General features: G+C 41.9%; 1 protein-coding gene across 1 annotated transcript in view; it reads left to right on the top strand.

The window, feature by feature from the left end:
* LOC108788566 (E1A-binding protein p400-like) overlaps positions 1–24836 on the top strand; it is a 103316-nt gene extending 78480 nt beyond the window's left edge. The window contains exons 38-55 of the mRNA XM_018558358.1: positions 460–701; positions 1840–2013; positions 3226–3273; positions 6153–6289; positions 8082–8138; positions 8594–8672; positions 9155–9367; positions 9641–9686; positions 10049–10158; positions 10504–10702; positions 10804–10958; positions 11035–11289; positions 12439–12604; positions 16006–16133; positions 19143–19316; positions 20620–20697; positions 22049–23213; positions 24826–24836. Of these exons, the coding sequence (XP_018413860.1) occupies positions 460–701; positions 1840–2013; positions 3226–3273; positions 6153–6289; positions 8082–8138; positions 8594–8672; positions 9155–9367; positions 9641–9686; positions 10049–10158; positions 10504–10702; positions 10804–10958; positions 11035–11289; positions 12439–12604; positions 16006–16133; positions 19143–19316; positions 20620–20697; positions 22049–22318 (2531 nt within the window). The 3' untranslated portion in view covers positions 22319–23213; positions 24826–24836. The remainder of the gene's footprint in view (positions 1–459; positions 702–1839; positions 2014–3225; positions 3274–6152; positions 6290–8081; positions 8139–8593; positions 8673–9154; positions 9368–9640; positions 9687–10048; positions 10159–10503; positions 10703–10803; positions 10959–11034; positions 11290–12438; positions 12605–16005; positions 16134–19142; positions 19317–20619; positions 20698–22048; positions 23214–24825) is intronic.
* The last annotated feature ends 1156 nt before the right edge of the window (positions 24837–25992 follow it).

Genomic DNA, 25992 nt, shown 5'->3' with positions numbered 1-25992 from the left:
AATCATCTTTGAATTGGTGCGGACACTGTCCTTCCTTCTGGAGGGTGGCTACTTTTGTTCCCCATGGTCCCTGTGTGTGTTGTAAAGTAGTCACCGCTCCAAACATGCTCCCGTGATGGACTACAATCTCAATACAAATGAGTAAACTAAGTGTGAGTTTGTAGGCCATCAGGGGAGTGAGATTGGAGCGGTGACTAATTTACAACACACCCAGGAACTATGGGTAACAAAAGTAGTCATAATTTCAGAGATGATTTGAAGGATCTACAGCTGAGTGATACACAAATAAGATACATTATTGTTAATAGTTAGACTACTTGAATACACTTTTTATAACTCCTGAGTTTAGTGTCACTTTAACTTAACATAGGTTTTTTTTTTCAGTCTTGTGTTCACTTTCACATTTTGCTTTCTAATGTTTGTTAAGGGAACAGATGAATTGTATAAATTATTATTTAGCTGCAGGCCGAAAGAAGAAACAGAGACATGGAGAATCAGTGGTGCCTCCCCGCTCGCTGTTTGACAGAGCTACTCCAGGTATGCTGAAAGTGAAGAGAGAGGGCAAGGAACAGAAAAAGAATATCCTTCTGAAACAGCAAGCCCAGTTTGCCAAGCCTCTGCCAACCTTGGTGAAACCAGCAAGTGAATCTGGCCCTGATAATCCTGAATGGCTCATCAGTGAAGACTGGGCTCTGCTGCAGGTACGGCCTCATACTTTTAATTTTTATGTTGCACGGTTTTCGTGCAAATGTTTATCAAACCAGTATTTTTAGGATAAAATAAACTAAATTAAAATTTAGTGCACAGAAACAGAATATAATACCCAATTTTTTGGTAAAATATAAAAGATACCAAACATGTGAAGCCTTTAAATTGTGTTCGCCCGTGAAGCTGCAAAAAACTTTAATACCCCAAATTTCCCATAGGGAACACTTTAAACGCTTTTACAGCTCATAAGTTTAGTGCTAACAGTGATTGACAGCAATAGAATTATTGCTCTCACGCCAACGTTTGCAGCAATATGTAACATGTGTAGCGTAATTGTCGTTTTTGCACATATGTGCGTGCACGTGGGGGGCTAAAAAAACATTTTTTTGCATTTTTAAATTTTTTTTAATATGTGACTTCTATTTTTTACATTTTTAAACACTTTTTTTTTTTTACACTAACCTTATTGCTATCACATAGGGGACTAACAAGCCCCCTATATAATAGCAGATAGGGTGTAACAGGTCCTCTTTATGGAGACACCAGGGGTCTTTCAGATCCCTAACGTCACCTAGGGACCCCAAAGAAGCTGCAGAAGCAAAGATCTGCTTCACCAGCTTCTTCTCCCAGCTCTAAGAGCTGGAGACTGTAAATAGTGACACCGGAAGTGATGTAATACACATCACTTCCGGGTCCAGTGATCGGAGGAGAGATCAGCGGCTAATCTTTCCGGGGAGACCCAGTGCACCTGACCCATTTTTGGCATTGTATTGCAGGGCAGGGCTTTAATGTGTCCTGCTTTGTATTGAATCATGCTGCAATGCAGGTGGTTTATTTTAGCGTGTTGGGGTGGTATGTAAAATCAATGCATTATCATGTGTTGCGGCAAGGTGCATGTTACCACAACAGTAAGGTGTGAATCCAGCTGTAATGATATACTAAGAAATACAGATCTGGATTAATTTGTGTCTTTTTTATATCTAACTGGATTTCAGCTTTAAGTGTTACCAAACTAAAGGTATAGTGCAGGCTTGCTGGCTATTACATTTGATATACATTAGAAAATAAATTGCATGATGAAAAGCTTTATGACACCTGCTTTTCTTTTTTCTACCCATTTTGATTATTCAGGCAGTTAAACATCTCTTGGAGTTACCTTTGAACCTTACTGTGCTGTCACCAGCTCACACTCCCAACTGGGATCTGGTCAGCGATGTGGTGAATTCATGCAGCCGAATCTATCGCTCCTCTAAGCAGTGTCGCAGCCGATACGAAAATGTTATAATCCCAAGAGAAGAAGGGAAGGTGAGAAACTGTTGCTTGATGATGTTTCTATGTGATAAGTTACTATTTCTTATAAGGAACTACATTTCACTCTAAAACTAAAGAACAAAAAAAAAAAGATTTTCAATGGTCTTATTTTCAGGTCTAGTGGCCCAGTGTCATCGTCCATGTCATGTCCGTTTTTGTGACCCGAATGACCGCACATGCTTTTTTTCTCACTCCATCTTTTATGATCAAGGCTTTTGAATTCCAGGCTTTCACTGCCTTGTGATCCCAGATTTGTTTCACATTAATTATCATTCAGTTCTCTTTTATAGCTGCAGCCTAGTTTACAAGTTTTCTATAGAAAAGATGTTAAGTGTTTGACTGTGGTAATGCTAACAGATTGCAATGGATTATTGAGGACTCTGGTAAGAGAACAATGTGTGTGTTGGGGATCAGTCAGAGTTGCAGTGAAAACTCCACAAGATGTCATTTCAGAGGTGGGGCTTTCTTTTTCCCCGCTACATTTAGTCTTGGTGGCAGAATCCCCCCGCAGTTATGGAAGGGGAAGTTGAAATCTCTTTTTATTTAGCACATAGCCAGAAGGACTGAAACTCACATGTGCTAGCTGGTCAGGGCTAGTCATTTACATTATTTTTAATACTATAAAATATGCAATACTAACTAAAATGCAAATACAACTTCTCATTCTTACTAGAGGATTCTGCTACCATGTAAAGCTGCATCCTGTTTCCTGTAAGTGCTCTGTGCATAAAGCAGTGACAAAGACAAACTAAGACAGAACTGGGCCTAGGCAAGGTAACAGCTTTGCCCCACTCCCATTCCTTAGGCAGAGATGTTGCCCCATCGGACACCAACTGCTTACAGTTGCATCCTCCCTAGTAAGCAACAGCTCCAGAATGTGTTTGCTCCAGTTTTTATACATTTTTCTGAATGAGTATATTTTTCATTATACAGCCTGAGATATGTTTAAAATGCAGTGAATAAGACATTCACCCACATTCACCTCAGCTGTATCTTCCTGGTACATGCATTTAAAATTACAGTGTGATGGTTTCACCTGCAGTGAATGTTTTGTACATGCCACAGTCACTGCTTAATAAATATGCCCTCTAGTTAGCTTTTAGATTGTCATATCCCTAACTTTACGGGTTCTTTAATGACACACTTTTGCTAGTCAAATTAATTATGTGTAATAAATATGTAATTATTTACTTTTTTTTAATATAGATCATGTTTGAAGCCAATCCTAAGAAGAAAACAAAGAGTATATACAAGGTTTGTACTTCTCACTTTTTGTACCAAGAACATTTTTCCTTTATTCATTTTACTTTTATGAACAACTGTTCTAATAACTGCAAAAGAAAGTTTATCGAACCTATTTCAGTCATTCTTACAATACTGCAAGAGGTTGCATCAAAACAGGGAATTTTAGCTTGATCCAGCTTACTTATAAAAACTCTGCCTAACCTACATTATTGAGCGGTAACAAAATTGCAATCATCTTCCAATTACAGTTTCCTTGCCGTTGTCAAGGATTAAATTATAAACATGATTAAATGCTAAATGAATGTAATTTGTAGGAAAAATAATATCTGCTGTTTTTCAGGATAATATATTATGGTCTAATATATCTTTATTAAAAATGTATTATTAATGAAAAATCTGTTAACGCATTTGTAACGTTTTTGCACCTGCCTATGAACTATAGTCCTAAAAACAACTGCAGTTAGACTGTCTTTGTTTATGGCAGACTAGGCTTGGTGTATCGGAGGTATTTTGTACCCAATATAAAAGAAATTGATTTTTGGGGAATATATTAATTGAACTGTTTAAATGTGCTAATCATATGTAATCTTTAGGGATGCACCGATACCCATGCTAGTATCGGTATCGTTGCCAATGCCGAGTATTTGGCGGAGTACTCGTACTCACCCAAATGCTCCGATGCCTAGCCCGATACTTTCGGTATCAAGAAGCCAGGCAGTGAGTCATTACATGCTGCCCAGCTTCCTGATTGGCCAGGAAGCCGGCTCCATGCTCCCTTGTCATTGTGATGAGGTAGCATGGAGCCGGCTTGCCGGGCAGCGTGTAATGACTTGCTGCTCAACTTCCTGATTGGTTGGGAAGCTGGACAATTAGGAAGCCGGGCGCAGTGTAATGACGAGCGCCCGGCTTACTGATTGGGCAGGAAGCCGGCTTCATGCTCCCTCGTCACCTCCTGATTGGCCAGAAAGCTGGCTCCATGTTTTCTCATCACCTAGTGACGAGAAGCATGGAGACGGCTTCCCTGCTAATCTGGAAGCCGGGTGGCGATTCTTTACATGCTTCCCGGCTAATCAGGAAGCCAAGTGGCAAGTCATTACACGCTGCCTGGCTTCCTTATTGGGACTTCCGGCATCAGTATTTGGTATTGGTGAGTACCGAAAAAAAAAATATTGGGACTCGGTACCAAAATACCGGTATCGGTGCATCCCAAGTAATCTTTTTTTATATTTATACCCTGCGAACTAGGAGAAAGGGGCAGAGCAGATCTGGTTTAAAGGGGCAGATGATAGATACACGCTCACTTTTTAATTCTACTAACACCGTAATACATGCACCAAGATTGGGTGGGATGGGGTGAGTCCAAATGGTCTTGGTGGGAAGTTGGAAGAAGACAGTCTGCATGTACAGTGAAAAGTGATTGAATTTGGCGGACATTTATACCATTGGTGAAAACAACTTCCAAAGGGTTGCCTTATTCTGTTACTTAGACTGTTCTTAACACTGAAAGTAACAGAATCATAGAACTAGAGATATCATGGAATATAATAAATCCATAGTCATAAGAATTGTGAATAAGCAATGTCGCGCTAGCAAATAAATCCAACACGGTAAAACCAAACTCCACTTTCCAACTGTGTGTACTTTTATACATAAACTGTGAAAATACACATACAGTAAGTGATTGTATAAACAATGTCCACTCTTGGTCCTCCTTAAATGGGAAAATACAGCATTTACATGAGATCAGTGGTTACCGTTCATTAATAGATGCCTCAGTATTGATGCATTCATTAATGAAAGAATTCTGCTTTTACAGACACCCGATCACTTTCAGTGATCGGGTGTCTGACAGTGATAGGAGTGCGGTGTGTACCCCACTTGCTATTACTGTTAAGCAGCCGTACACATCGGGATTAGGAAATCAGCATAGAAACATTTCGCAACATGTTTCCATACTGAAACAAAGTTTCAGGCTTCTGATCTTTCTGGCAACGATCAGAAGCCTTTAGTGACATCTGATCCTGACTTGTTGGCTGTTATTGGCTTTCCCTAAGTTTGCAGCAGCCTAATAACCAAAAATGTATTATTTAAATTATCAAGCAGTCATAGTGAGGTTTATTTACAATGACTGCTTGATATAATTTAAAAAAGTGTAAAAATAAATAAATAAAAATGATGTATATAAATATATTTTTATACTATCATTATTATAAAAATTAACCCCTTACAATGAAAATCTGCAGCTGGGCTGCAGATTTGGTTTTCACCCTAACTGTTACCGGAAGTAAATAATAATCAAAACTGTGAAAAAAAGTGTTTTCTTTACGTTTTTCCTCTTTTTAAAAATATTTTATTCGTCCTATGTAAGGCGTTAGGCACACATATGTGATATAAATATATAGCCCTATCTGTCCTCTAAAAAACAATATATAATATGTGTGAGTGCACTTAGTCAGAAAGTATATTACTGCCGTGGAAGCATCGCACAGCAAACATGTCAAAAGTGCATCAGTCATTAACGAACAGAAACTAATAAAAAAAGCTCAGTCATGAAGGGGTTAAAGATAGTTCAGCAAGGATTGGATGAACAAAGGGAAGAAAGCCAGAAACTCTGATACCGCCCCATTTTTAGCTGTAGTGCCAGTGGAGAGAGAGAGAATATTTTCAAGGTCAGACAATGGGGGACTGATGGTAAAGGAAAGAAATGTAGACACAATGGCCATTATAGCTACATAAAAGCAGGTTTTTATTTGTTTGTGTGGTATCTCTTTACTGAATGCAGAAGTAACCATTCATGGGAATATAATATAACTGTAACAACTGTGTACACTGTTTATGATAAATGTTCACAAGTGGATGTACTTACTAGTATGCCCTGTCACCCTCAGACAAAGAATAGTCGACCTCTTCGGACTAGCCAGATCTATGCTCAGGATGAAGGTGTGACACATACTCAGCTGTACACCACTCGCTTTGACCTGATGAAAATGACAGCAGGAAAGAGGAGTCCACCCATTAAACCACTGTAAGTATCTCATTCTAGGCAACAATTCAGTATGAATTAACATTAAGCACAGATGACATGTCTATAGGCCACAGTTGCTAATGGAAGTTCTGCTTGTAGTGTTTGCAGTGTTTTTCCCTTTCATCAGCAAAAAGACGCCTGAATTTTTTTTGAATCAAACCAGTATGTGTCAGAATATTCTATAGATATAAGATATAGAGGACTACAAATCTCAGCAATCCATGAATATTCAGCAATAGAGAATTTGAGTGTCGGGCTCCATGGCTGTACATCGGTGTGGGGCTATCCATTGCTGTGCTTGTCTCCGTGCGCCGGAAAGTGATGTGGGGTTGTCAAAGACAGCTACAGCGAGGTCCCCAACAGGCTGCCTGAGGTCCCCCGCAAGCACAGGACCTCAGGTAGCCGAACTTGTCTAAAAATTTAAAGGGCAGGTATCAGCCTTTAGTATCGGGGTTTTTTAAGTACTCGTGAAAATGCCTTGTATCGGCCCCGATACCGATACTAGTATTGGTATCGGGGCATTCCTAATTTTATCTATGAATATTTTCAGGCCAAGAAAAAAAGCAAGGTCAACAGTAAAGTTGGATATTGAAGCAACAGTCTTCTGTGTGAACTTGAACTTGTTTATTTACACAAGCTCACAATCGCACACTTGTCTCTGCCTACTATCCCCAAAATAGAAAGAAAAAATGTATTATAGAGTATTATATGTACAGTATTATGTATTATAATACATATTGTGTATTATAGAGAGGGCAAAATACATTGACTACCATATAATGGAGTTAAAAAAAAAATCACGCAAGTCCAGCCTGGGTGACAACCCTTTATAGATGAATGTACATGGATAAGTGGGTCTAGCCAAAAAGGGAAAGTGAGTGTATTTGAAGGATTACCAGGGAAAAATTAAAGGGTTATTAAACCCTCCGGTGTTTTTGCATATATCTACTGCTAGCAAGCAGTAGATATATGCAAAAAGTGTTAAAAAAAACACTGCTTTAAAATTGGTTTAAACTTACCTGCGTCTTCCCTGCGCGCTCCCGTCCGAAAATGTGAAAATTCTCGGGCGGCTGCAAAGCATCTTGGGGCGGGCGCATGGGCAGTTCACATTTTCGGCCGGGAGACAAGGAGAGATGCAAGGTAAGTCTATGGACGCGTGCACCCGCATGCAGACATCGTGGGACAGGAAGTGCCAGCAAGGACAGAGGAGTCAGCGCTGGATCGGAGAGCCGCCACAGCGCTGGAGGGACAGATGAAAACGACAGGAAAGAAGAAGAGGTTGGGATTAAGAGACATCATTTAAGGTAAGTGCTTTATTATTGGGGTGAGGGAAAAATATCTTTGACGGTAATGTCACTTTAAGGGCAATTAGCCTGTAAAAATAGAACTCATGCAGGCACCTTATTTAACCCCTTCATGACTACTGGAAAAAAACTGGAATATATATATATATGTATATATATATATACATACTGAATTATGTAATACCGGTAATCACACATCCTCAGTAGTTACTCATATTCTGCCGGACTTTTCCTGTAATATGGAAGACTATTTACCATCACCATTATGCGATAATTCCATTTGAGTGAAACTAACTACTACTAGCTGTACTATGATCAATGAAAACCTTCAAAACCAAACATAACTTCCTCCTTTAAAATGACTAGAAGTAACTTTGACAAATGTACTCTGCATAAGATGAATGCAGTAAAATGTTAGGAACAATCTTCTATTTTCACATTTTTCCTTTTTCTTTTTTTTCTTTCTCGTTTTAATTTGTCTTCTTCAGATTGGGAATGAATCCATTTCAGAAGAACCCAAAACATGCTTCTGTTCTAGCAGAAAGGTAATTAAAACAAATGAGCTCGTAAGTTGTCCCTTTCAGTGTAGTCACTGCATATCTTTTTTTCCCTGTAGAATCCATTGTATTGTAAGTCTAATGTATGTAAAGAAAAACATAAAAATTTATATTCTAGTGATGATACACACTATTATTTAGAAAATGTAAAAAAAAAGGCTTGCTTTTTCAGAAGCATGCAGATATCATTATACACTTTCATTCATATTTTAAAGAAAATTGGAGCCAAAAACGCATGGACAGAAAATGTCCCAGGCCTCATCACTAGTTTTATTTATTAGGTGTTAACGACAGTTATTCTACAGATCCTTAAGAAGTGCTTCTGTGGCCAGATCATTTAATAGGTCTAAAGCACCCTGTATAAAATAACACTTTCTGACATTTAATACAAGTTATTTTGTCATAAATGTTTCACTTTGTTCATAAATTGTTTCTGTTTTCAGTGGAATCAATTATGATAAACCCCTGCCGCCGATCCAAGTGGCTTCTCTCCGAGCTGAGCGGATTGCCAAAGAAAAGAAGGTATACTGCATGCTAAAACCTCTTTACACAGGCTGATGCCGATGGGGGCTCATTTTACAGATACTTGAAAAATGGCCTGGCCAGGAAGGGGGTCTAAACACCTGGTCTTGAAGTGGTTAATGTCTTTGAGTGTATTCCAATTGCTAGATCTGTTTTTAATGTTTTATAATGGTAATTTGAAGAATGTTATCTCTACTTACATTGTATGTTCTGTGGTTTGTTCCCACAAAATGAATATTCAAGTTAATGGTGTACACTGATTCAGTCATCTATTGGACTTAAAATTCTTGGCAACATCAGAGTTCAAATCTCTGCAATGGAATTCTCTGAAATTAAAAAGTCAGTGGATGATTTAGCCCTACTAATACATATCTGCCCAAAAGTGGCATACCAGTTTTGGGCGGACTGTCCCTCTAAATGCCAGCTTATTGGGTTGAATTGTAATGTATACAGAAGCAGCAATGACAATATGTATATTTTAGGCACTAGTTGAACAACACCACAGAGCACAGCAGCAGTCTGGTCCACAGAATGTGCAACAGCCACTCCAGAATGGTCAACAACCATCAGCTCCAGCCGTTCAGCCTGCCCAGACACAGCCTCAGCAACAAGTGGTCCAACCGCAGGTTGTCCAGCAGCCACAGGCAGTAGTTGCCAGTCCAGTTGGCACCAGTGTACCAACCACCGCAGTTCTGGTAACTTCCACCTCACTTTTTTACTTTTAGATTACATTACTGCCATCCATCCCGAATGTTGGATCCTGGTAGACACAGAGTGGTGTGTCCAAATAATCGCAAAGCAGATGTGGCATTCGTGTTCATTTTCAATGTCCACTTTACTTTTGAATGTGAAAGGGTGTGGTGGTAAAAGGTTGTCCATTGGTAAATGTTTAGAATATACACTATTTCCCAGCAGGCATGTTTTAACACTCTAAGGCTTATTCCGTGTTTATTATCTGTGTATTTTAGGCTGGGACCATCAAGACTGCAGTAACAGGAGCAAGCATTCAAGCTGGTAAGGAGAGTTGCAAAGTATATCAGCCAGTGTACTAAAAGCACATAGATATGTTGCAGGATATAAGAATGTTTGTTTTGATAGGGTAAGTTCAGTACAGATCAAAGCCTGGCTGCCTGAAGGGTGAAGGCATCAAGAGCTTTCTGATCAGTGGTTAAATAATCACTCTGCTCTAAGTATAAAGCCAGCATGTGACAGCTGCAGTATCTCATGGTAGCTCTAAACAGCAAAAAAAACCTATATTTTACACTCCCCACATTTCTCCTTTAAATATAAATGACATAATGAAAATTGTGTTTTACCTCTGCTCTATGATTACAGATATCTTTTTCTTTCACTAACACAAAACATTATATTTACAGCTGCAGTCAGTGGAAACGTTATTGTGAACACAGTTGCTGGTGTGCCTGCTGCCACATTCCAGCCCATCAATAAGAGGCTGGCATCTCCTGTTATAGCTGGGGCACTTGCTGTAAGTAAACACAGAAATGTACTGAACTTCACACAGGAATATGTGCAAGGCCTTCGTTCTGGATGTTAATTGAAATAAAGCTCCAGCTGACAATGTCTCTGCATTATAATATTGCCAAGATGTTTGTTTTGTTCAGGAAACGCTGCAATGGTTGGAATCCTTGTTCAGGTTATTTTCCTTCTCAATCGGCTCAGATTGCTGTTTTGGAATACACAAATTGAACATGCACCCTGCCAACAGATGTTTACATTCTGTACCTAAAAAAAGAATGTCTGCTTGGGAGACATGCAGTTTTCTAACGTTCAGGATTGATTCTGAGCTAATTGCCATCTATTTCCCTGTTAGACTCCTGGAGGAACGGCGCAGGTTGTCCATACACAGCAGAGAGCTGTAGCCACTTCTGCCACACCTGCTGAAATGGTCACTATAGCAACGAATCAGGGAGTGCGAGCGGTGACGCCAGTGACTGGCGGAACTGTGGTGTGCAGCAGTATTACACCAGTACAGACGCAGGCCCGGGCTGTTGTTACACAGGTGACAACAGGTATGAAGTTACTTTCTGATCCCTCCTTTATCTCCGATATTGTTGTGCATCCCCCTCCAGTCCCTTGATGATGTTTTATTTCTTTTACGTATGTCTTTTAGCCACAACTGCTGGAGTTCAGCTGGCCAGCAAAGCCATTGCCTCAGCCCAGTTCCAGCTTCTTCGGCAGCAGCAGGCCTCCCAGGTTCAGGTTCCTCAGATTCAGGCTCAGGCACAGTCCCCTGGGCAGATCAAAGCTGTCGGCAAACTCTCGCAGGTACATTAGTTAGAAACTATGCGTTTCAGAAAACTATTTGACTGGTACTTACCAATTTTCCCTAATTAACATGCAGGAGCAGCTACTGAAGTTACAGAAACAGAAGATGCAAATTCCACAACAAACAAGCCAAACAACATCTCAACAGCAGCAGCAACAGCCACAGCAGCCTCAGCAGGGAGGACCACAGCCAGCACCAGTGCAGGGCCAGCAGCAACCACAGCAAACACAGCCGCAGCAGCAGGCTCAGCAACTTGCTGCCGTCACTGCACCAAGAGGCAGTGCTGTGCTCACAGGGGCCACTGTTGCTAATCTACAGGTGGCTCGGCTGGTACGTTTTACAGCCCAGCTCTGGGCACAGTAATCTTGGAGTACAGTAGGCTATACATTGCCTTTTCTGATAACCCACCTGGCATATTCAGTACTGGCAACTTCTCCCTGCAAATCATGAGCTATACATGAGGGCGGAGGTCCAGCTCCCGTTGAACTTCCGTGCCCGATCTGTAGCACTGCAGTTGTCATTGGCCTCACCTCTGCAGTTGTATCTCTGTCACCCTCTCCTTCTGGCCAATAAAAAAACAGAGTCTGGGGCTGTTTGCTGTGCGATTTTCCTCTTGCCATTTTAATACATTTCTGTGTTAAGAACAGTGCTTCTTGGGGTGCCAAATTATCTGTACAAAGGGCCTGTGTTGGTGGACTTTTGTTCAGTTAAAGTGGGCTTTGCATCCCATTGCGAGAGTATGGGAAGTCAAAATCCCTTTGAAGAAAGTCAATTGCGGGTCAGAAGGAAGCCAGCTGCAAGTCAGATGTACCAGTTGGTTAATTCTGAATGATCTCACACTAATTCCATCTACACAAACCCAAAGCCTGTTGACACAAGCCATTAGGTTCACCACACCATGATGTGACCATTCTGTCAATTTCCAGAAGTACAGTCGGTGGTAGATGCTCTGACAATTAAATGACAGGGGGGGGGGGGGGGGGTAGTGTTTAATCTCAACCTGGACAGGAGCTGAGGCTCCATGTACAGGCTAGTATCCATGGGGATCAAACAGACACAGTTATCAAGATGAAGATTAACACAGTTACTTGCAGGTGCCACAGGATTCCTGAACTTCAGCATTGTTGTTAAGTTATAAATCTTTTATTTCAGAGAGATCTACTTTAAGGCACTATTATTGGATAGTATGCAGGCAGTTGGGCATGGCGTAACCCAGATATAAATCTAGGTAATAAAGTTACCAGAAGACACCTTGTTGTACTTGCTGGTAGGCTGGACTTTTAAAAGTTTAAAATGGCTGACAGGATCACTTTAATTCACATGGTAACCACATTGGCTGTTAGTATCGGAACTTGCTAATCAGTGGCAGCAACCATTAAGCAAGACTTAAAGGCAGCAAAATAAATAAAAAAAGCACCAGTCTTTGGACTTGTTGTAATCTTTGTAGTACTTTGTGTTCTAACTGGTTTAATTTCACAGCTTCAGGCTCAAGGGCAAATCCAGGCTCAACCAGGACAAACAGCACAAGTGGCCCTAGCTAAGCCTCCAGTGGTGTCTGCAGTTGTGTCATCTACAGGCGTGACCACCCTTCCAGTCACTGTAGCAGGAATTAGTGTTGCAATTGGTCAGCCCCAAAAAGCTGCAGGTAATGGCTTTGTTATTATGCATTTACTAGGTGACAGCATTATTATGTAGAAGAAAGTGTCATTTTCCTTGTTGCTCATGCTGATTTCATCTTTACCTTCTGGTAGACCTATATATTTACATGTCAAGGCATGAAAATGTTAATTTAAAGTCTGAATGCATTTTTCACAACCAATACATCTAGGCATTCACCAGTAATGTTTTTGTTGCTGCCTGTGCTTCTATTGAGGAGAATTCCCCTTACTTCCTAGCCCAGTGACATAGATTTAGTGGGAAAGAAGAGATGGGAAATCTTTTTAGTGGTGACAGAGACCCCAAAAACTCAATTTATTTCTTGTCCATTGAGCAGCATCGGGTTATACTGCTGCCCACAGGGGGATTGAACACAGGCAAATAAAAATCTGTAGGCTTGCCCAGGATAACCCCTCCAACTGCCAACATGCTAGTGTCATAGGAGGGTGGACATCTTTTCTTCAGCTCTGTGGTGTTAAAACCAACCTATGCTTTGCTAGCACGTTTTCTTTTTTAAATTAATTAAATTAACTTTTATTTGCAATGCTGCTGGAGTTGTGTCTCTTTGATTGCAGCTACCCAGCTCAGTTGACCTCAGTCTGGCTTTTGGAGAGACACCTGGACCTTGTGGTGATAGCCTGGAAGTGACCTCCAGGCACTGGGTTCCATATGGGGCACTTTGCAGGCTTCTTTGTGGTAAAAGTTATCTGTGGATGGCTTTCTAGGATCAGAGCCACTGGCATTACCTCAGCACTTCCCCTGTCTCTAAAGACTCACTTAATGAGTGGGCCAAGTGGGCAGAGTGGTAATCTCACACACTCACTCCACACTCTCCCTGCTGCTGCTCCTGCCTTTAAGACCCACTTAGAAATGTCATTTTAGATCTGTTTCTCCTACCTGCATACCGTGACTTTTGTCACCACTAGTCATCTATCTCTCATCTGCTACCTTGTCCCTTACCTTGAGCGTAATGGTTGCCTTACCACCACATGGTCATAACGTGTGATTCTCAAAAAGGAGGTGATAGTCCTGCTGTACGGTTACTCCTAGCTCACTTTCTGCTAATGGCTCAGAGGTTACTTGCAGTTTGCTTAATAATGTTCCTAGCATCTGCAGTCTGGAGTCATGTTGCCCTCTGCTCCTCTGTGCCGTTCTCAGAGTCTTCTTTGGCTGGGTCAGATGTGGTTGCATCCTCTGCCCTTTCAGCTGAGATCTTTAGCACAGTCATACAAGCCTTAATGGGCCAAATCAAAGTTATTTATTGACTCTGATTGCAGGGGTCCTCTCCTGCAGATTATATATCTGATTTGCCCCAATGATTTCTGAGTCAGCAGCTGCAGAGACTCTGTCTGAGTCGCTCCAGTCCTTGGCTGATAAGCTTACCCTGGAGGAGTTGCATTCTACTACTATTACTGCAAAATTGAAAAAGACCTTTTAGGCTCTTATTTATGCAGTGCATGCTACCCTGAAACTAAAAGGTTATCTGCCTGTTCATTCTACCAGTGTTGTTTCCAGCTTTGGGTCATTTAAAACTCCTAAGGCTGCAAAGACCTACCCTTTACACCTGCTTTTCTAACTATCTCTGTAGAGATTGGAAGCATCCTGACAAGTCATTTGCTCTCCCAGTTGCTTATTGGCCTTGTACCCTTTTAGTGACGATTTTGTACAGAATGTGTTCATTTCTACTGTAGGTCTGGCTGTGTCCCACATTGAGAAGTAAATAACTATTCTAGTGGAGGGCACACCTCTAAGGACCCAACCGATAATCATTTGGAAGCCCTTTCTTGTGCTCTGTTCTCTCTTTTAGATCCTGCCCTTCACCTAATCCTGGCTATCAATTTACTTTCCGTCTTTTACTTTACGTCTATCCATTTCCGATTGGTTGCAATACCTTAAAAGAGATCTAACCCCTGACCCCCTGCTTATTAAATGCAAGGAGCATATGTCTGTAGCGTTAAACTTCACCTTTGACGGTTTGCTAGAAGCCTCTCCTCTCATTCCCAGCATGCGTCTTGTGTCAGCTTTGACTAAAGTACTGCACTATGAAACCCTTGTGTAAAAAATCCAGATGGCCTTTCAGAAACCATGTTTCTTTGGACCAACACTTGATATTATTCTCAAGGATGGTACTGGTGGCTAGAGCACCCATCTTCTTGACCATCTCGTCACTTTAATTTCTCCACTCACTCAACCCTCTTGTCGAGACCTCCCCAAGCATGCCTCTCAGTCCTCCCGCAGAGGTCTGGCACTCGAAGGCTGCCAAATCCAGGCTGTCCTCTTGCATACGGGCACGCCCACACTCTCCAGAGTGAAGAGACATTTGTAAGGCCTGGTTCACACCTGGGCGTTTTACAGCGCGTAGGAACGCGCTGTAAAACGCCCTACACCCAAAGAAGTACAGGAGCTTCTTTGGGGCATATTTGCCGTGCGTATCCATTAGGATACAGCCGGATAGCCCTCGCAAACGCGCGTTTCTTTCACCGCAAATCAGCAAACGCGCATATTCTGTACGCCCAGGTGTGAACCAAACCTTACTCTTTACAAAATCTCGGGCAGCTTTCATTTCAGATGCTTGGGTGCAGGATGTGGTATCCCAGAACTACAAACTGGAATTTCTCTCCCTGTCTCCTCCTCAGTTTCTCACCTCCAACCTTCCTGTTTCACAACCTAGAATAGCAGATCTACATCAAACCTCCTTGTGATAGCAAAAAGTTAAGTAAAAAAAAATTGGTTTAATAGGTTTAAAAATACATTCAAAAACACATCAAAACATTGTTAAAAGCCCATGTAAATGTGCAAATGAGTGCAAACACGAGTGTCAGGGGTTTGTGATTTGGCATCTATTTGCTTGATCTGACCTCATCTTTTATATCTTAGCAAAAAGTCGGTATTATATTGAGCTGAGATTTTGAGCTGAAAATATAGGTTTAATAAACGATCAGGACAATTATCACATGACCTAAAATATTGTAACTGAAACCATTATATTCTACATTAGCTCTGCTTTTTTTAAAATATGTTTGCTTTTTTGGGGGGGGGTCGGTGTCAGAGTAATCAATTTAAAAATGGCAGCAAGAGGGTTAAAGTTAATATAAATGTGCGGATGTTTTAGAAATCTTAATACTAGCTTGTAATATTACATGTAAATTATAGCAGCAATATTTTCTCCTAACTTATATAGGCCATTATTTCTGTTTGCTATCACAGCAGTTGTCTTATACTGTTTCCCTTATTTCAGGTCAAGTACAGGCATTTAACTTTCATTTATTGTGCCCGTGTCCCATTATTGTTAGCACAGTTAAAAATAAACCATACTGTTCATACAGATATATATACAGACACTTTAATGTGATATATAGTTTGTGCTCATTTTTTGTCTTCGTCCTGCAGGTGGGCAGACAGTGGTTGCTCAGTCATTGAACGTACAGCAACTTCTAAAACTAAAGCAGCAACAACAACAGCAGCAAAAAGCTCTGCAATCGGGAGCAGCTCCTGCACAGGCTGCTGTTCAACAAAAGGTAATAAGTTTCTACACTTGCCAGTCCTTTATTATGTATAGTATGTAGGTCATATTTTTGTTTAATCATCTACAGTAATTAGAACCTCTGTCAGGTTATTATTGCTGAAACATGCATATTCCAGGTCCTGGGTACACATTTTCAGTAACCCGTAATTGAAGAAAGCCAAATTCTTTGGATTCGGTAACGCTGCCCCAGAGTTTAAGAATGTTAAAGGAGAACTATGGGGTTAGGGCTTTTCCCCATAGTTCTCCTAAGGGTCACGGGAGAACACAAACTAGCGTTCTCCCGTGACCCAAAGCTCAGTATACAGAGGTCATCCTGGATTCTTAGCAAGACTTGCAGGCACTTGTAACTTAAAGGAGAACTACGGAGTCAGTGCTTTTCCCCATAATACTCCTAAGGGTCACGGGAGGACACAAACTAGTGTCCTCCCGTGACCCAAAGCTCAGTATACTGCGAGCTACAGCTCGCGGTATACTGAGACGCCGCAGCCGGAACGGATCCCTACATTGCTGTCGAGATCCACCCAGCTGCGGGATTGACATTTGGAGTATCGGGGAGGGGGGGAATCCCTGCAGGGAGCCGTGAGTGACAGTTACCGCTCTCTGCAGGGATAGATCGAGAAGTGAGCGAGCGACGGTACGTGTTCGCTCGGTATGTGTTCGCTTAGTTTGCGTCACTAAAAACATGCAGATGACATAAAAAAAGACGACAATTCTTTTTTAATTTTTATTAAAATATTTTTTCACTTAACTTTATTGCTATCACACAGGAGCTAGCTAACAAGCCCCTGTGTGATAGCCTTTGGAGGTGACAGGTTCTCTTCATTGATCCTGTCACCTCCAATACAGGAGCTCTAGCACAGCACTGTGCTGGAACTCCTGTGACAGTTGAAAGGGGAAGAGCACAGCGGAGCGGCAGGGTTAGTTTTAACCCTTCCGCTCTGCTCCCTGCATCGGCGGCCAGTGAGGGGAGACTCGGCGGCGGAGCCCGGAAGACGGAGCCAGCGAGGAGAGAGGAAGGTGCGGGGGGCGACGGGGGAGGGCAGACCTGCCAGCTGCATACAAGTGATCTTGGTGACATCGCCGAGATGACTTGTAAACAAACAAGTGGCCTCCCCCGCTCTACATTTAGCTCGGCTTGCCCAAAGCAGGGCTACATGTGTAGAACAACTTACTGCCTGGCGCCCAGGACTGCGTGTTCCCGGGCGTCAGGGGATTCCCCCCCCTTCTCCCATCACCGGAGAATGGCAACCGGATGGCAGGGGCGGCAGGGTTAGTTTTATATCGGCGGCCAGTGAGTAGTGACTCGGCGGCCGGGGGGAGGACGGAACCAGAGCAGAGAGGTAGGTGCGGGGAGGGGAGGACAGACAGGCTGCACACATTTTACAAGTGATCGCGGCGATCACTTGTAAACGAACAATCAGCTTCCCCACACTACATTTAGTCCTGCCTTTCCAAAGCAGGACTAAATGTAGAAAGCGCAACTTACCGCCCGAAACTGTATGTAGGGGAATTCCACTCCGCTGCCGCCCCTCTGCTCCCTGCCGCCCCAAGGACGGGCCTTGGTGGCCTTGTGGGGAATCCGGGCCTGATAGCATATCTGGTTGCATATGTATGCTCTGAGTTCACTTAAACCAGGGAGTTAGTGTGCTTTCACAAATTATGAGTGTTTTAAAGAAGCAATAGAATTGCTTATTCTCACTTGCTGATGTCTAATATTGTTTATACAAAAATATAAAGCTTACTATCCATTTTATATCAGCATGTCATAGGTAAAAAGACTGAAATAAGAAAGAAAAAATTCAGCCCTGACATGAAATAAGCACTTGTTTTGTTCTGTGTACATTGAACTGCCCTTCAGCATGATACAGCATGCCAAAAAGCACAAAGCTCTTGAATATCTGAGGGGGAAAATGCACAGCGCTAAACACTTTAACAAACACTCATAAGTGACACACCTTAGTGTGTTATGTATCAAGTGATAAAGTCATAAATATCGAACATATAAATGATAACACTCATTAATATAAATGTGAAAATCAATACTCTCAGTATAGATATATAACAAAGTGATTTCATTCTAATAATCCATCAGAAAACAGCAAAAATCCATCACATCAGTCCAATCCAGATAGTGACTAGAGTAGTGAATCCGTGTAGCTGAATGCCCAAAGTGACTTTAAAAGTTCCACATCCAATTTCATATAGGCAATAAAACACATTTCAGTGCTCCAGAGATAAGCGACTCTTATCCTCGTGAAACCCCTCCAATGGATGTGCACTCACCACAATTATTGACTGTATCCGACAGTCAACCAGCGCTCTCTTAATACATATACAGCCTGATGCACAGCAACATCCCTCAGTGTATATTCCCAGCATCTCCGTGGATAAGAGCTCCCTCAATATCATCTAATACCGAGGAGAATAAATAAAAGCACTCATTGTGCAGTATATCATTCAACTTTAATAAAAATTGCAATAACAAACTTACATATAGGACTAAAAATGCTGGCTGGCGAAACACCAAACAATATCTTTCTCTGTCTCGTATGACTCCCCAGCAGCGTCAGTCAGACCCGCACTAACGCGTTTCGTCATTCTAACATTGTCAAACGATGGCAAAAATGACAAAACGCATGTCCACTGAAGTGACAGCGGTGAGCCATAGTGCCTTTCATTGTTACAACATAAGGCACTGTTTACTTATTTTTTCTTTTGCTTTTAGCTTTTTTTCACTCGGGTCCCCTTACAGCAACGCGGTGTCCTGCTCTACAGTGCGTTGGCCTGTGTTGCCATCCAGTGTGCTATGGAAAAATGGAGCATGTCTACATTTTTTCACAACACACTTCACCGCAGATGACACCTGTGTTGCAGTGTGAACAGGGCACATAGAAAACAACTGGTTTCTGTGTGCCCTTGCAGAGAGCTGCATTTTTCACAAGTGTGAAACTTGCGAGACAAAGTTACACAATGGTATCAGTAGTTTCTTTTTTCTTTATAGCAGATAACAGCCCAGCAAGTTACTGTTCAGGCTCAACAACAACAGCAGCAAGCTGCTCAGCAGCAGAAGTTGACATATACCACTCAACCAGCCATCAAAACCCAGTTCCTGACCACCCCAATTACTCAGACACAGAAGTCACCTGCAGCACAGCAAGTGCAGGCACAGATTCAGGTACAGGTAACTGCTGGCTTCATATCACTACAGATGACAACTGACCTGTCTCCAGTAACATTACCTACCTACCATTATAACACAATGTATGCTATTAAGCATAATCCAAGCCAGGTAACAGAGAAAGTGGGGTTGCTTATATAAGTCCACACAAAAGGATCTTTGAAAACTGCTCTTTGAAAACCTTCCTTTATTTAAATTAGAGGGCCTTCAGAGAGAAAATAACATGTAGCTGATCACATTTTTAAGTAGTGCACTGGGGTTGCCAGTTGCTGTGCTGCCCACCATTATATTTCTTTGTGACGTTTGGCACACACATTCAGTCCCACTAGCTGCACATGCTTACCGTCCTCGTGTTCCCCCACCACTCAGTTCAATCGCCAAGTGCAGAAGTAAGGAAGCCCTGTGTAATGTCAAGTTGGGGGGTAATGCTTATAAAAGCATGGAACCCTACATGTTAGGACCCAATCACAAAAGAATGCAGTGTGCTGCAACACATGTGTTTTCTTGTGTTTGAGGCATGTTCCATTATGGAAGCCATTTAAAATGAAAGAATTAAAAAATAGGTCATGCTACAACTGCTGATACTATGGTAGTTTTACAGAGACTTTCCAAGTCATGAAATGTGAGTATATGTAGCTGGTGCTGCTGCCATTAAAAGTTTGACCCTGCATTTGACACAGGGCCGAATTTACCATTAGGCAGAGTAGATACAACACCAGCAATAGCAAGGAGAGTGCATTCTGCACAAAATGCATCCTCCTGCTCCAAGACCAGCGGCACCTACAAGAAACAAATGGCTTCCTCATTCGCAGGGGAAAGACCCTGGCGTTGCGTAAAGCTGCCCTGTAAAACGCCAGTCTGATGCGAACCGGCGTTTAGGGCAGCCTTACACATCACCGTGGACCTTCTCTTCATATGTGAAAGCCGGCGGTTCTCGCAGCAGGTAAGGACGCCGGGTCAGGCTAAACAGATTTCCATTCGTGCCTACGGGCTCCCGAAATGGAAATCCGGCCCTGCTTTGACAGTTTGGTCCCAGAGGTTTTGGTACCAAACATGTCGGACAGATGTTATACTTTGTTCCTGCTGGATGATATTACCATGGTACAAATAATGGATCATGAATGCCTTCTAACAATGTGCTTTGAGCAGAGTTTTTGTTTGTAGAGAAATAGGATCCAAGCAATGTGTGCTGGTGTTCTTAGTAGCAGTTGTTATGCTAGTGTTGTTAACATCATGATACTCATATTTAACCATTTCAGTTGGTGATTCCATTTTTTGCTCTTATCATTTTTTTTTCAAGGTTGCAAAGCTCCCTCAGGTGGTCCAACAGCAGGCAGCAGTGGCAAATATCCAGCAGATGGTTCCAGCCTCTCAGCAGGTCAGTGGATACATGAGCAGTGCTCTGAATTTTGTACATGGCAACTAAAGTTTTAAGTGAAAAGTGTACATTAGACTAGAAGTCAGATGAGAAGCCCCACGTCCATCCGTATGCAGGAAGCATGTAAACATAGATTGGTACTGCTGTTAAAAGCAGTACCAAGAGCACTGCGGCGGTGTTCTTGTTTTAACCACTTCTGCAGGCCGCCGTCTATAGACGTACTGCGGCCCCGAAGTGGTTAAAGTGATATTAAAGTAAATTTTTTCCCTCCAGCGGTGCGGCGGCTCTCCGATCCAGCGCTGATTCCTCTGTCCCACGGTGTCTGTACGCGTCCATAGATTTACCTTGTGTTTCTCCTCGTCTCCCGGCCCAAAATCCGAACTGCGCATGCGCCCGCCCCAAAATGCTTTGCGGCCGCCTGAGCAGTTTCGGATTTTCGGACTGGAGCGCGCGGCAAAGACGGGGTAAGTTTAAACCGCTGTTAAAGCGTTTTGTTTTTTTAAAAACTTTTTGCATATATCTACTGCTTGCTACCCTCATATATATGCAAAAAAGCCGGAGGGTTTAATATCCTTTTAATACTCACCTGATCCCTGGAACGGCCGACAAGCGCGCAGACTCCTGTCTCTCAGGCTGTCATTATATGCATACAGAGCGTGCCGGTTACTATTTAAAGCGGCACGCTGTGTGCAGCTTCTGAGAAGATACGCTATTAGCGTAGCGGGGAAGCCTGCTGTGCATTTTGCATCGCTCCCGCTACTCTAATAGTGTATCTTCTCAGAAGCTGCACACAGCGCGCCGGTTTAAATAGTAACCGGCACGCTCTGTATGCATATAAAGCTACGTTGATGGTGACGGGCCCCCCTCGCTACACCACCGGCCGGGAGTGACCGACCGACACTCCCCGAGCAGAGACTGGTGGCCCGCCGGCTGCTGGATACAGAGCTATCCAGACGGCAACTGTGCTGCCCCCCCAATGGCTGAGGTCCCAGTGCTCCCGCACAGGCGGTAGTTCCACCACTGTGTGGGGATATAGCAAACAAAGTTCTGCCAAAAGTGGGATCTTTTTCTTTTCATTATTTAAACGAGAATAGATAAAACTACAAATGAAAACTCTGTTTAACTATTTCAATGCATTTTTTGTTTCTTTTTATGTGCAAAAATAAAAGCAGTTAAGAAAAAACTTTGTCTCAACTGGAGCGTAGTTAATCAGCTATTAACTTTTATTTTCTAAGCTATGTGTAAAAAAAATTAAAGATAGAAACTTTATGGAATTATTAACTTAATTACATTTATTAAAAATTATATATAAATAGAAATCTAAAACCAATCGCCTGCTACCTACTTACAGGTCCAGCCTCAGACTGTGACACTGACGCAAGCGACAGCAGCGGGCCAACAGCAGGTCCAGGGATTGCCTGCTGGGTCAGCTGCAGTTCAGCAGAAGCTCCTCCAACAGCAGCAGCAGGTTGTGGCAGCAGCGACGGCTTCACCACAGCTGCAAGCCCCATCCAATCAGAGCCCAGTATCCACAGGGACAGCAGATGGCCAAAACCAGCAAGCAAAGCTTCAAGTCAGAACTTCTACTGGCCGGATCAAGGCTCCCACAAAGCCCAGCTGAGAGACCATGTGAGAGGTGGAGAAGTCTGGAGAAGTGAAGCAGCATCTCCAAAAATCTGTTACACCCTCAAACTGGGCATCTCTAAGAACTCCTATACATGTTGTCCGTCATGTCCAATGACAAAGTGTTTCGTCCATATGAAGAAATAATTATTATTTGTGACCTTTTGTGAAGGAAAGGGATATGAAGAAATGGATATGAAGGTCTTACAGACATTGTCATAGACTATATGTTTTATGTGTAAGAGATGTTAATTACATGGGAAGAAAAATTCAGTGCCATTGTAGATCCCCTCCTTGTGGATTTCAGTCTCACTTGTATATTTTGCACAGAGGCATTTGTGAAGGATTTAAGGTTCGATTTTTAGTGATTGAACTCATTTGACAATGTGTTTTATCTTGTTTTTAGCTCAGTGTAAGGGTATATTGCATTAGAATTTCAAAAGGGAAGGTACACAAAGTGGAAGAGTGTAATACATTGAAAGGTTCATCTCCCACTTCTTCTGAGTGCATGTTTACATTGCATCACAAAGCATTTCCTGTGCAGTGTGATACATTTAAGTGGTTCTTCAACTTCAATAATATTTCACTGCTGCTACTGGTACATCTGTGCAGTAACCAAATGGGGACACTTGTTCTGGTGACAGATGGATTTCCCCTCACTTTGGGAATATTTTAGATCACTTCCTATTCTGTCTCAAGCCGAACTCTACCAAGCATACAATTTTATTTTAGTGGATAGGGGAGAGGAGTAGGGGGCGTTGTCAGTGCTGGCTTATCAGGGCTAAACTATAGTGATAACATTAGGATAGGATAGGACAATGACCTGGCAAGTAAAGAGAAGTAGAGGGCATGTTCCTGCTGTGCAAGTCAAGCTGACCATACATCAGTAGAATGTCGTTCTCTAAAATAATTTTTGGGAAGTTTCCATTTTCTAATTGTTTATGGGGTCAAGCCATAGTGACAAAAGAAATTGGATTAAGGTGGAAATGTTTCTATCGAATAAACAAAATTCTAAGGTCTTGTTTAGACGGGTGGTCTGATCATGTCCCTGTAAGTTTTTCAGGCGGATCTGATTGCGATGGATTGGGAGTAATCTGAGGTAAACAGACACATGTCCACTTACATCCGACTCCTCATAGACCTAACATGGGTCCGATAGGTTCAGGTTTTATCTCCATCGTAACGGAGAAGAAAAGTGCACAGACACGGCTGTCACAACTATGACATACTGCTCCGATCAGCAGGCGATCTGTGTATGATGTCCCTGCTGATCCAAACTGACAGGCACCAGTGTGAAAGGGGCCTTACAGTGAAAAGAGAAAATCTATCCATTTCCACAATGGAATGGTAAGATGAAATGACATTTTGAAGGACATTCTACGAGCCTCTGATAGTATAACTGAATTTTCTGACGACATTTTACGTATGAAAATCTACCAGTGTATAGCCGGCTTCAGTCGTGCAGTGTAATGTGAGCTGCTTTCTATCCTAGCCGGGAGCAATAAACTCTCCTGACACAATGCCATTGCGTTACATTTCTGCCTGAATTATGCTGATTTTCACTGATCAGGAAAGCTATACATCACAAAAAGGTCATCTTGTGATGTATGGTGTTAGGAAGAAATAGTTGTGATTTCAGATAGGCTCTATGCAGGTGAAATGTGACATTGTGGTAAAGCGTTTCACTTTGTAGTCAGTCATAGTCAGTCTTCAGTCACCATATATATTCTGCATCTCCAGGAGAAGAATCTCTCTTTTAGTTAATAGTGAGAATTCTCTGTGTTACTACATAGGGAGGTCAGAAGCAGCAAATGAATTCATATTTATCCTAATGAATTGCTTTAAGTGGACCTATACTGAAACAGTAACATAAGACTATGTTAAGGTGAAACTCCAGCCAGAATGTTTTATTCTAGTTTTGGATAGAATGGGGAAGGTTTAGAACCTCTCACAGGTTTCTATTGCTGTTTGTGTCCCCACTGGGGAGACTTCCTTTTGCTTTCTGTCCTGGAGACGGAACAGAAAGCGACTAGACCTCTTCCCCTCCAAAGTGTCCTCAGTTGTCACATATGTCATCATTGGGAGATCTCCCCTTTACCACTGCTCTGGTGACAACTGGAACTTTTTTTAAATCCTGAAGACTGTGATCACCTGAGCAGAAAGTGAGAATTAATTTCCCAAACAGGGAAACAGACAGGAATGAAAACCTGATAGGGGTTCTAACCCTTCCTGGCCCTATCTAATAATATAAAAAATGTTTTAATTGGGGTTTCCTTTAATGGCTCTGCCAACATGGAAAATTAGAAGGATTAAAGTACTTTTACTGCAGACATTGCTGCTCCAAGTTTCTGTCACTGTTGGGCACTAGACTTGGGTTCTGCGAAAGAGAAGGATCAAAGTTCAGATTGGCTGATCCATTCGGCAGAGATAATGTGACCCCATGCATGGGCCTTTACTGGTGTGGCCAGCATTGAAGGGAGCATGGACCAGCATTTTCTCCAGAAGTTGTTAACATTTCAGCCCTTCTATTAATCTGTTGTTGCCCATCCCAGGAAGGCTATTAGGGTGGCACAATGTTAAGGTTTGAGTATAAGTCCAATGTTAGCGTGTCTTGTAATTTAAGCTATACTTCAGTACATTTTGAATCATGCTCCAAGAGGGTTAATTATGTTTGTGCTGAGGATGAGTCTATTGTTCATTTAATGGAAGTGTGTTCCAGTTTTTTCTGCTGGTATAGGACAGTATAATAGAACCATATATATACAGAATTCGCTGCTCTATGAATCCCAACAAATTGCTGTAAATGTACAGCTGATGTTACACTTTTTCTTTTTACATTTTGCACTTTTTTTTTAAATCCCTCGTACCTTTTTAGTTTTGTTTTAAAGATTTGCTTGACATGTATTATCTGACTACATGTGTGTTTTTGTTTTATAAATTGTGCACTTTTTGGGAATATCTGATCCTACTATATGTTCTCATAGTAGTAAGAAGCTGCTTTCCTTGCGCTATTCAGAATGAACTGAGATGGTACAAAGCTGATAGGTTTAAAATAGATTCTGTTTATATCTCTGTTGTCATAACCAAAATGAAATCTGTGTGATCGGGGATACACACCCCTTGTCTTCCTGCAGTTCAAGAACATCCATAAGGCCTTAAGCACTGTGTGTTTTTCTGTACGAAAAGCAGCTTCGAGCTTTTTTTTCTCTGAATGTAAAACTTAAAAATTTAGATAAAAAAAAAAACCTTTTCTGTGCAATTTGCTCCCCTGCAGAGATTCCTTGTCCGTGGTTTACACAGTAAGCGGTATACCAGAGTCTTATGTTTGCACATATTTAATGTTTAGAAAGTAGTCGTCTGTATTTGTTAGTTTAAAGAAATCTAGTGCTTTACTTGTGTGTTACATGACTATTTTGTTGCTGTTGATAACATCATTTCATTCGCTTTTGCCGCGGTTGCTAATGATTGGGTTTATATTTGGATTTTCTTTTCACCCTATGTTAAGCACCTACGCATTTCTCCAGTTTACTGTGCCACTTTATACTCGATATAGGAAATTCTTTTTACATGAAAGAGATTAGTGTCAATGCAATTCTGTCGCCAGGATTGAGAAGTAAGTTGAATGACACACGCTGTCTATTTTAGAAGAGGATCCCTCCTACTTTCCTGTTT

The sequence above is a fragment of the Nanorana parkeri genome, unplaced genomic scaffold (genome assembly GCF_000935625.1).
Source record: "Nanorana parkeri isolate BGI_ZX_2015 unplaced genomic scaffold, ASM93562v1 scaffold334, whole genome shotgun sequence".
NCBI lineage: Eukaryota > Metazoa > Chordata > Amphibia > Anura > Dicroglossidae > Nanorana > Nanorana parkeri.
This window is presented reverse-complemented; position numbering and strand designations above follow the sequence as displayed.